Source organism: Oryctolagus cuniculus, chromosome 20, assembly GCF_964237555.1.
Source record: "Oryctolagus cuniculus chromosome 20, mOryCun1.1, whole genome shotgun sequence".
Classification (NCBI taxonomy): Eukaryota; Metazoa; Chordata; class Mammalia; order Lagomorpha; family Leporidae; genus Oryctolagus; species Oryctolagus cuniculus.
In genome coordinates this window covers 6221452-6233181 of record NC_091451.1, presented here as the reverse complement: position 1 = coordinate 6233181, position 11730 = coordinate 6221452, and the positions used below count along the sequence as shown (strand labels likewise).

Below are 11730 nucleotides of genomic sequence, written 5' to 3'. Positions count from 1 at the left end.
GTTTCAAAATGTTCCTCCACCAGCAAGAACTTGTCTTTTAACTGCGTTTTTCCCCACACTTCTTTCCTCCCTCCCACCCGAGAGGAGACTGTGCGGTGACTGCATGATTGGGTAGTGGCCTGTGCTACACTCGCTGCCCAGGGAACCTGCCTCCGTGTCTCCCTTGCTGCTGCTAAACGCGGTCTCCCCAGGGCGCCACGGGCTTCAGAAGCCAGTGATTGGCCTTGCCTTGGTTACGGTCTGGGGGAAGCCTCTGTTCTGAGGAGCAGGGAGGGGGAACTAGAGAGAGAGATGGCAGCTGGACCCCCGATTCCTGCAGAACCTGCAGGGAGCCCATTTCCGCACTCCTCTGGGAGTCTGACAGTGGACAGGCTGTGATATCGAATGCATTTTCCAAGGATCCTATTCTGCTCCCCTGAACTGAACCACCCGGGTGTGTGTTTCAGACCCAGGACCCAGCCCTGCCTGCTGTCGACGAGGTGGACTCGGGCCAGCAGCCTCCGGCAGCGTCCGTGCCAGCTCCCCGGGCGAGGGTAAGAGCCCCTTCCTGCCAGGACAGCCTCAGTGGTCTCTGTGGAAGTTCCTGGGATAGCCCACGGCGGCAGAGATCTGCTCTAACCCGATCCACAGAGAAGCTAACTCCAGGGATTCAAAACCTTAGAGCCGAGCCGAGGGCCGCGTTCTTAGAGCCGAGCTGAGGGCCGCGTTCTCGGCCGTCACTCTCCTTTGGGGTCACGGGAAGAAAGAGGACAGCCCTCGTAATGCTGGCACAGAGGTTCCAGATTTCTCCTTTGGACACAGATCGAGGATGTCCTACCTTTTCGGGTTTAATCTCGGAAGACATCTAAGGAGCTTGAAGAAAATGGATAGGAAATGAGAAGTAGGAAAAATACTAGGCGCGTACTTCCATTTTGTGAGACCAAAACTTTTTTTCTTTTTATTTTTTATTTGAAAGAATTACACAGAGTGGCAAGGCAGAGAGAGAGGTCTTCCAGCCGATGGTTCACTCCCCAAGTGGCCTCAATGGCCGGAACTGTGCCGATCCAAAGCCAGGAGCCAGGAGCTTCTTCCAGGTCCCCCACATGGGTGCAGGGGCCTAAGGACTTGGGCCATCCTCCACTGCTTTCCCAGGCCATGACACAGAGCTGGATGGCAAGTGGAGCAGCCAGGTCTCGAACCAGCACCTATATGGGGTGCCAGTGCTTCAGGCCAGGGCATTAACCCACTGTGCCACAGCGCCGGCCCCGTCAAAACTTATTTTTTCAACTCTGTTTCCTGTGAACTGTCTGAAGCACCTTTGTCTATCCGAGGAAGGATGGTTTGTCGCAGATGGGACAAAACCATCTCCAAATACTAATTGGCCCCTTTTATCCCGCAGCTGGGAGCGGAGAAGACCACACGAGGCAGGAAGGAGGCAGACAGCAGGTACCATCCTCACGGCTCAGCCCGAGTGCCCCCTGCTGTGCCCGCCCCTACACACCAGTCCCGCCAGTGCCACGATCCTGGGGTCGAAATCTGGTTTTGTTCTTTCCTTTGGAACGGGCTGGGCTTCTCTTCCAAAACTGAACCCCCTAGCTGTTGGCCCCGTCTCCACCGCAGGCCCTGGGTTTCTTCCTTGACTTACACAAGGGCTCAGGGGCCGCCCACCCTGAGCAGCCCACGCCTCCTCTCTCCCTGCAGGGTGCCCGGCCCCGGCAGCTCCCGGCCACCGCGCTCCTTCCTCGCCCGCGTGCTGAGGGCAGCACTGCCCCTCCAGCTGCTGCTGCTGCTGCTGCTGCTGCTGGCCTGCCTGCTGCCCTCCTCCGAAGAGGACTACAGCTGCACCCAGGCCAACAACTTCGCCCGCTCCTTCTACCCAATGCTGCGGTACACCAACGGGCCGCCCCCTACCTAGGAGGCTGGGGCCCCTGCAGCGCCCCACATCAGCCTGTTGACCTCAGGGGACCAGCTCACAGCCCCAGACCAGTCTGTGAGCGACTGTGGGCACTGGCAAGGTCCAGGGACCCACTATGGAAGCCTCCTTCTGGACTTGTGCAGAGTGGGCGGCCAGCCCGAAGACGGACTTCCTCCTCTCCTCCAGGGGGCGCCTGTGCAGCCAGGGGCGCCAGGCACTCTGCAGGCAATGCCATTTGGTTTAGGGACTGTGGAAATGCAGTTTCCTGAGGAGCCAAGCACTTGGAGAACTTGGACTTCTCTGTAAAACAGCATTGTCGTAGCTGCTGTGGTCGGTCAGCAGTGACGTGCATGCAGTCTGTCTCCTAGCAACAAGCCAGCTTCGAAACAGTCCAGAATTCCTGTGCACCCTTGGCTGATGGATCAGAAACAATCCTATTGCAAACATTTAGAATCAGTTGTTCTCCAGTGACTATCCGTTTCGAACTACAGGTTACAAACCGACACGTTCTGTTCAGTCCCTAGATCTCTTTTATATTGCTTTAAATTTTTAAAGAAATTATATTGCATGGATGTGGTTATTTGTGCATATTTTTTAACAATGCTGAATCTGTATGAATAATGTAAACTTTGATTTTTTTAAAGTCAGATTTTAGCTTGGGCTTTTGACTAGTGTACAGTAAATGCCAAACTACAGCCTTGGTAGGGACGTTTTTGGTAAGCTAATTTTCTAAGACTTTTCACATTTAAAGAGATGCTTCAGGTCTGGTATCACTGTTTGGCCAATGGGGGGTTGGTGCTGAAACTTGAAGCTATTTGTGGTATGTAAGAATCAGATGTTTCTCATTAAAAAAAAAAAAAAATAGCCAGACTTCTCCTGTACTGGATTGCATTACAAAGCAGTTCAATGGCATGTTTAGTCTTCCAAAGAACAAAAGTTGTTTTTCAAACATTCAGATGAGAAGGAGCATTTACTCTCAGCTGAAGTTTTATTTCTACTTACTTGCCTGGAAGTAGGAGCCTGAGGCATGTGGGAATTGCACCATGGGTGACCCTCGGCTGCCCCAGCTGTTTCCATCCCAGCTCTCTCCAGACCCTCATGTGAAATGCCTGAGACCAGAAGGGTATCAGAGTTTGGAACATTTGCACAGACATTATGAACTAGCTTGGGAATGGGACCCATGTCTAAACATGAAATTCACATTTTTTAAAAAGATTTATTTATTTATTTATTTGAAAGTCAGTTAACACAGAGAAAGGAGAGGCAGAGAGAGAGAAGTCTTCCATCCACTGGTTTACTCCCCAGTTGGCTACAATGGCCAGACCGCGCCAATCCAAAGCCAGGAGCTTCTTCTGGGTCTCCCACGGGGGTGCAGGGACCCAAGGACTTGGGACATCTTCTACTGCTTTCCCAGGCCATAGCAGAGAGCTGGATCGGAAGAGGACCAGCCGGGACTCAAACCGGCACACATATGGGATGCCAGAGCTTCAGGCCAGGGCGTTAACCCACTGAGCCACAGTACTAGCCCCACCTATGTTTCATACACATTCTGATATATGAAAACATTTTGAAATCCATGCAGTTTTTCATAATCTAGATTTTCCATGAACTTTTTGAAGACCTCACTATGCATGGATTTCAAAATTTTTTTTAATATTATATATCTGAAAAAATTAGAGATCTTCCCTCTACTGGTTCACTTGCCACATGGCTGCAACAGCCAAGGCTGGGCCAGGCCAAAGCCAGGAGCTGAGAGCTTCATCCACATCACCCATGTGGGTGACAGAGGGCCAAGCACTGGGGCCATCTTCCAGTGTCTTTTCCAGGCCATTAGCAGGGAGCTGATCAGAAGTGGAACAGCCAGGATCGGAACCTGCGTCCATATGGGATACTGGCATCGCAGGAGGTGGCTTTACCCACTATGCCACAATGCCAGCCTCCAAAACTTTTTAAAAAATATTTTGAAAGAGTTAGGGAGGTCCTCTACCTGCTGGTTCACTCCCCAGTTGGCTACAACGGCCAGCACTGGCCCAGGCCAAAGCCTACCTGGGCCCCTGCCACCCACATAGATGTGGATGAAGTTCTTTGGCCTGGCCCAGCCTTGGCTGTTGTGGCCATGTGGGAAGTGAACCAGCAGATGGAAAAAATCTTTCAAATATATAAATAGGAAAAAAGAAAATCCTGAAATCCATGCATAGTGGGGTCTTAAAAAAGTTCATGGAGGGGGCCAGCACCGGTGCCAGCATCCCATATGGCACCGGTTCGAGTCCTGGCTGCTCCTCTTCGGATCCAGCTCTCAGCTATAGCCTGGGAAAGCAGTGGCAGATGGTCCAAGTCATTAGGCCCCTGCACCCACGTGGGAGACCTGGAAGAAGTTCCTGGCTCCTGACTTCGGATCAGCTTAGTTCCAGCCGTTGTGGCCAATTGGGGAGTGAACCAGTGGATGGAAGACCTCTCTCTGTCTCTCCTGACTCAGTGTAACTCTAACTCTCAAAATCTTTTAAAAATAAAAAGTTCATGGAAAACCTAGATTATGAAAAACTGCAAGGATTTCAAAATGTTTTTGTATATTAGAATTTGTTTATGAAACACGGAGCTTCTTCTGGGTCTTCCAGGTGAGTGCAGGGCTCAAGCACCAGGGTCATCGTCCACTACTTTTCCAGGTGCATTAGCAGGGAGCTGGGTGGAAGTGGAGCAGCCGGGACATGAACCAGCATCCACATGGGATGCTGGCATTGCAAGTGGAGGCTTAACCCCCATGCCATAATGCCAGCTCCAATGTCAAAACTTTTTGTACCAAGCAGAACTTTTTCTTCCTTGCACGCATTATCTACATAGCTTGAAGGCAATTTTGTATAATTATTTTTAATAGTTTTGTGCCTGGAACAAGTGTTTCGTCATGTGGAATTTTCCACTTGTGGCATCCTACAGGTGCTCTACAAGCTTTCAGATTGTGGAATAGTCCAGATTTTTGTACTGGGGCTACCAGACCTGTAACAGATACTCAAGTATGTGACGGGCAAAGCCACCTACTTTCCACCTAAACAGAAAACGTCAGCGTGTCTCCTTCCTTGAGAGCAGTCCCAGAAGCCGTGTCTCCTTCCTTGAGCGCAGTCCCAGCACTCAGAACCCCCACTGACTACACAGTTTCGTTCTGACAAGCATAGACCCAGCACCAACGAAGCTCACCCTATATGGATCTGAGACTCTGAACACGGGGCTGGGCCCCTCCTGGGCCCGACACCTGTAAGATCCATGCAGTTAACACGCCCTAGTGTGCAGGGACCGTGTGGAAAGAATCTGTCTTCACTCTACCTTCAGTGTTTCAATGGTTACAACTGACATACCACGTACCCCCCAAGCATTTTTTTTTTTTTTAGGACAGGCAGAGTGGATAGAGAGAAAGGTCTTCCTTTTGCCGTTGGTTCACCCTCCAATGGCTGCCACGGCTGGCGCGCTGCGGCCGGTGCACCGCGCCTATCCTAAGGCAGGAGCCAGGTGCTTCTCCTGGTCTCCCATGCGGGTGCAGGGCCCAAGCACTTGGGCCATCCTCCACTGCACTCCCTGGCCACAGCAGAGAGCTGGACTGGAAGAGGGGCAACCGGGACAGAATCCGGCACCCCGACCGGGACTAGAACCCGGTGTGCCGGCGCCGCAAGGCGGAGGATTAGCCTAGTGAGCTGTGGCGCCAGCCCCCTCCAAGCATTTTAATCACCTTTTCCACTGAAGACAATGATCCCAGAAGTGAAAGTGTTAAACTTCTCCTTTCAGTGGTCTGCTCCATTGTAGCCTTGAGGCAAAAGACAAAGTGTCTCCGAGATCTCCCACTCTGTGTCCAGACTTCAAAAAACAGAGGATGGAATTAAAAATTCTGGCTCGAAAATGTTTGTGAAATCCATACGTAGCTTTTTTCATGAAGTTCGTGGAAACCGTGTATTATGAAAAAAGCTACGTGTAGATTTTCAGGAAGTTGTTCACACCACCGCACCTTGTCATTTCACCTTCCCGTGAACTTCCTGAAACCCTGGCATCTTCCCGTCCTCAGGAAGACGGTGACTGAGGCCTCTCTGGCCCCGAAGGCCGGCCCCGGGGCAAGGCCGGGTTGGTGCTGCACTTCAGAGCCTCCTGGAGCACCCCGGCCTCACCTTCCTATGGAACAGCTTCTCCGAGGCTGCCCTGAGGTTATCAGATCCTCAAAGGGCTCGGCAAACCCCACACAGAAGCGAATCCAGAGCCAAATGCCAATGCCCAGTGCCTCCTCTGATCACTCTAGTTCTCACACCCCCGACAAACACATTTTTTAAACCAAAGTTATGAAAACCACTTTATTTATAGTCACATTAAACTCTGCAGCAGTTCTGTAGGCGTGGGAGGGACACAGGGAAGCAGGTCTGCGTCTGCTCACACCACAGCAGACGTTCACTTCTGAAAAGGCGCGCAACTGAAGCTTGTGAATGGCGCTCCGCGTACTGGACCAACGGTCAAAGCAGTTGTCTGCAGAGACGACAAGGGACGGGCAACCGCCAGGCTCCGAGGCACACAGAAGCATTGAGCAATAGCTGGGACCAGTATCCATGGCACTCAGACACCCAACCCAGAAAACACAGCGCAAAACAACATTGATTAGCCATAAACAGGACCTGTTCTGGGCTGGCGTCACCAAGCCTTGGCTCGCCATCAAATAACAGTGGCTGGCCCCAGGAGTAACATTCCCGGAATTTAAAAAAAAAAAAAAAAAAAAAAAAAAAAAGGCAGCTCCTTGATGACAGTTAAAAGGTGAGAAGATGATCACTGTATCACCAGATGATGCACCCCTTAGAGCTGCCACTTAAGCCAAAATTCCAGCGGATTTGAGAGCTCTAAGAACGAACAGCGTGTATCCTCACACAACAGTATACCAAACTCCACCAAGCAGCAGCAGTAGCGAAGATACAAGGGTTTTACAGCGGTAGGCACACAAGGAATGCGCTCCAGCCAGTGCACGTGGGAGAGCAGTAACGGGCAGGTGGAGGGGCGTGCCCCTGGGTTGCCGGCCGGGATGGGGGAGCAGGAAGACTACAATTCTCTTGTTTCTTCTGCCTGTCGTCGAGCTGTTCTAGAAAGGTTCGTGCAGACCCCATGTAAATTGGGGAGCTGGCAGTCCTAACCCTCCCCCGGTGAGACCGGTCAAGTGGCAGGTCAAACAGAAGCGAGCCTGGCCAGGCAAGCGGAAGACTCGAATTCCAAGCCCCCCTTGGCCACTGCAGTTGATGACTGAGCAGGTATCTGTGCGGCTCTGGGCTGTAATGTGCCTGCGTAGAAGATGGAACTGGACTTCTCTGTTAGAGCTTTAGAAGCTGTTTCTGGGCCTGCACAGCCGCAGCCGCCACACGTCGGGATGTGTATGACGGATGAATGCCGGGGGTTAGGTGTGTTTTCTCTTCAGTATTTTTTTTTAGCGAGTTGAACTGCACGAGCGTTTTCAGCACTGGACTTGCCTGCCCGAGTTCACCAGCCTCTCTCACTCCCTCCATTATCGCCCTTAGCAAGTCTGCTCCCAGGCTCCCAGGCTCCCGGGCTCCCACGGCCAGAACAGTAGAAGAGCAATTGTTAGCAGAATGGACTGTGAGAGGCCCCGAGAGCGGTGTCTGGCACGTGGCAAATACTATCCAAGTGCTACTTTTAGGTACCAAATTACGTGTGTTTACCATTTTCTCTACATAATCTTTATGCTTTTCAAAGATTTTTAGCAGCTTAGATGTGCCAGATCTCATTAAATAAAAGTACTTTGTTTCAAAATAGACCTGAAGATTGAAGGTTCCCCTTGAATTTAAAAAGATGTCAACATGTGCAAGATATTTAATAAATAAGAACCACACTCTGCTTCCATGTGCTAGAAAATTCTACAATCACTTCAATTAAGCTTATAAATACACATATAAAATGTATATGAATCTATAAAATGGCACTGCCAAGAATTGGAAACTGATTTTTTTTCTTTACTAAATTCTAAAATAATTGGCCTTCCAGCTGACTTCGGAGGTGAGGTAACCCAGATAAATGAACTCCCCGCAAAGCTTGGCTGATTCTGTACTGCTTTGTTTGAATATGCTTAAGACTCCTCAAATGTGTCATCAGGCTGACAGCCTTGTCTTGTGTTCCTACCTCAATTTTTCATGAAAAAAAAAAATCTCGTCAGGATTACTTCTGGGGTGGGTCTTCGGTAGTTAGTCCTGGTGAACAGCGGCCAGACCGATGGTGCCGAGAGAACAGGGAGACTCAACTAGAAGAGAACGCACTGGGCAAACAGCCTGCTGCCCTAGCGGCACTGTCCACGCTCGTCTTCCTGAGGGCCAGTGCATGCCCGGGAGTCTGCGGACTCTGCAGGAAGAATGTCCATGGTAACTACTTCATCATCACTGAAATCTGTCTATGTGATCCCATGTAAGATCAAATCTCATTCATCTCCTACAAATAGGTTTTCCTTATTCTTTTTAATGTTTATTTTGATCTACTTGAAAAACAGAGCAAGAGAGAGAGAGAGAGAGAGAGATCTTCCATCTGCTGGTTCACTCCCTAAAAGCCCACAACAGCCAGAGCTGGGCCGGGCCAGAGCCAGGAGCCAGGAGCTCCATCCGGGTCTCCCACATGGATGGCAGGGGCCCGGGGACTTGACTGTCACCTGCTGTCTCCCAGGTGCATGAGCAGGAAGCTGGACCAGAAGCGTGCAGCAGCCAGGACTTGAACTGGTGCGCCAGTGTGGGGTGCCGGTGTCCCACGCACAGCGCACCCCTGGCCACAAGACCGGCCCCTCTTTTCCTTCTGAAGTGATCACTTACAGATTAAAATGGAAGGAGGGAAACCGGCCCTGCTAGTCTGAGACAGGGCTGATTGCTTGTTCTCATCTGCACACAGCAGTGGATTTTTGTTCCAACACGCAGTTTAATTCCTCTTTCCCGCTGTCAGTCCTCGTTTCCCTCACTGATTCCTTTTAAAAACTGAACTTGAAGCAGCAAGACTCCTGCTTAGGCGAGCTGCCCTAGAGGAGCGCAGGCTCTCTGGGAGGGCGGATGCCACCCTTCCACAAGCAGCACCTCCAAAGACGACGTGTGAAACAGAGCATGGTGAAAGGCTAACCTTCAAAATGAACATTTAGGCCAGCGCCGTGGCTCACTAGGCTAATCCTCCGCCTGCGGCGCCGGCACACCGGGTTCTAGTCCCGGTCGGGGCACCGGATTCTGTCCCGGTTGCCCCTCTTCCAGTCCAGCTCTCTGCTGTGGCCAGGGAGTGCAGTGGAGGATGGCCCAAGTGCTTGGGCCCTGCACCCCATGGGAGACCAGGAGAAGCACCTGGCTCCTGCCTTGGGATCAGTGCGGTGCGCCGGCCGCAGCGCGCTGGCCGCGGCGGCCATTGGAGGGTGAACCAACGGCAGAGGAAGACCTTTCTCTCTGTCTCTCTCTCTGTCCACTCTGTCAAAAAAAAAAAAAAATGAACATTTAGGATTTGCCTTACACTCAAAAATGACAACGTGACACACAAAACGCACGTCACCCTTAAAGGGGGCGTCGAGAGAAGGGAGGAGACACCGGGTTCCTGTGAGTGCGGGAGGAAGGGCTCCGGGCCAGCCCACACCAAAGCCACCATGCGGGCACAGACCACGTTTCAGCCATCTGCTTGCTCCTAATCCCAAGTAAAACACAGCTGTGGGGCACTAAGATGCCTGCGCCCACCTCAGAGCCCTGGCTCCCCTCCCGTGCCAGCTTCCTGCACACGCAGGCCTGGGAAGCCGTAGCGAGGGCTGGAGTACTGTGGTTCCTGCCACCCACGAGCGAGACCCCCAACTGAATTCCTGGCTCCCAATTCTGTCCCACCCCGACCAGGGGCTGTCCTGGGCCCCGGGGAGTGAATTCGTGGACGGGAACTCTCACCCTCTCTTTCTCTCAAATAAATAAACAAACAATTTTTTTTTTGAAAACAAGAAAGGACACCATGAACTGAGGGAGCCCTCAGGGTGGACGGACCCTGTGTCCCCAGCACACTGAGAGACCTGAGCCAAGACGACACGGTCGAAAGTGTTAGGTAGTAAGTAAAAGCAGCAGCCTCCAGAAACATACAAGAACGTAACTAATGGCCACTGGCTGCCCTTGAACTGGAGTTCAATCAGGGATCTTCCTTGGGTGTGAGAAGTCAACCTAAAAAAACTCACTCCACTATATATTAATTAGGCAACGCTCACACCCCATTTGGCTTTTCTTATCTGTTAGTCTCTCTGAAAGCTCCAATCCATGGGATTTCACTGGCAAATCCACCGCCACTTCCTACTCTCCAGCTTCCCGCCCCGTTCTAGAATTCCAGCCTGGCCCCGAGGAAACCCGCCCCCTGGACAACAGCGGCTCCCTGGGTCCCACGCAGCCCGGTGTGTGTTCCGTGTACCGGGTCTTGCTAACACTGTGACGCTGAGCCACAGAGACTCATGACAAGCTCCTGAGGATACGGGTGTCGGCGTGGTCTAGAACTAGGTGCGTGTCCAAGCGTCTGAAACAGCCAGCTCAACTGTCAGTAACACACCAACAGAAAAATGAAGAATCATTCCAAGCTTCACGATTGGAAAGCAGCCTTCGTGGCATTAAATTTCATCTTCCTAATGACTTAGTAAATACAGCTGGGCGAGCCAAGGTAAACCTATCTTCAAGAAGTACGGACTTAATTCTTAAAAACGTTACCATAAAAGTAAAATATAACTAGTGAATTGCTCACTTCCAAAGTACAGCACTTACTTGTTTTATGCCTTCCCCGTGTTCTCAAAAATGTGTCTGAAAATTTGCCATTTGAAAAGGCAAGTGAAAATTGTCCATTCAACGGTCCTATTTCTGTTCCAATGTTTTTACTAAGTTTCTATTTCTTCCAGTCCTCCATATAAATCTTCTGATAAGAAAATATTTTAAAAGATCCCTAAGGTATAAAGAATTCTTTCTTGTGATAAATAATTATCCCCACGTTTCTCTTTCTTATGGAGAATTGACAAACCAGGTCGTGCTCAGGCGGTGTTGCCCGTCAGCTCCCTACAACCTGGCACCAAAGGTCCCGCTGTGGACGTAGCTACCCAGCCTCCCACGGACCGCACTCTGCGCCGTGCGCCCACAGGCTGCCCCCGTCTCCTCTGGGTACCTTCATGTGGTGGTGTGGCTGCTACTGATGAGGTCATGCACACTGGATCCTGCGTGTGTTAACACTCTAAGGAACACTGCGGCTGCAGGAGAGAATCCCACTCCTGAACACCCAAGGGTTTTCTCCAGCACACATGACAGGTTTCAAGGAAGGGCAAGCCTGAGGCATGAGAGAGACTTGCACCTCCCTTAATCTTCCACGAAAGTGACCACACGCAGTCACCCAGCCCAGATACTTAGCAGATACGAATGCAAATCAAGAGGGGCACACCTGTGTGCAGACCACAGCAGGGCCTTGGGGAAGGAGCACACGGCCCAGCCTGGCCAGTCCCTCTGGCCTTTGGTGGGCAGTGACGATAACATGGCATCAGTCCCCCAGGCCTGTGAGAGTGGACGTGTCATTGTGGTTTTGGTGCTACAACCAAATGGCCGAGAAGACACAGTAGCTGAGCCTAAGGACAGCGTAGGTCGCACAGTGAGGATGGGTCCACTTCCTGCAAGTGCGTCACATCCTCCCCCCGTCCAATGTGCACCCGTCCAGGTCAGAGTCCCCATTGGCTCCAACTGTTTTCCAAAGGACTGGCAGGGAGATGGGAAGGAAGGGACAGTACAGAGACCCTCAGAGGCCATGCGAGACGGAACCTGCCTCTAAGGGCACCGGTGATAACAAGAAAACTGTGGCTTCTTGCC

The 11730-nt window shown here is 51.5% G+C and overlaps 1 protein-coding gene across 10 annotated transcripts in view; it reads left to right on the top strand.

Moving 5' to 3' along the window:
• The window catches only part of SYNE2 (spectrin repeat containing nuclear envelope protein 2), a 394119-nt gene extending 391526 nt beyond the window's left edge, over positions 1 to 2593 (top strand). For all 10 annotated transcript variants that reach the window (XM_051826403.2, XM_051826401.2, XM_051826405.2 and 7 more), the window contains 3 exons: positions 447 to 533; positions 1379 to 1425; positions 1681 to 2593. In XM_051826403.2, the coding sequence (XP_051682363.2) occupies positions 447 to 533; positions 1379 to 1425; positions 1681 to 1894 (348 nt within the window). In that variant the 3' untranslated portion in view covers positions 1895 to 2593. The remainder of the gene's footprint in view (positions 1 to 446; positions 534 to 1378; positions 1426 to 1680) is intronic.
• Positions 2594 to 11730: the final 9137 nt, after the last annotated feature.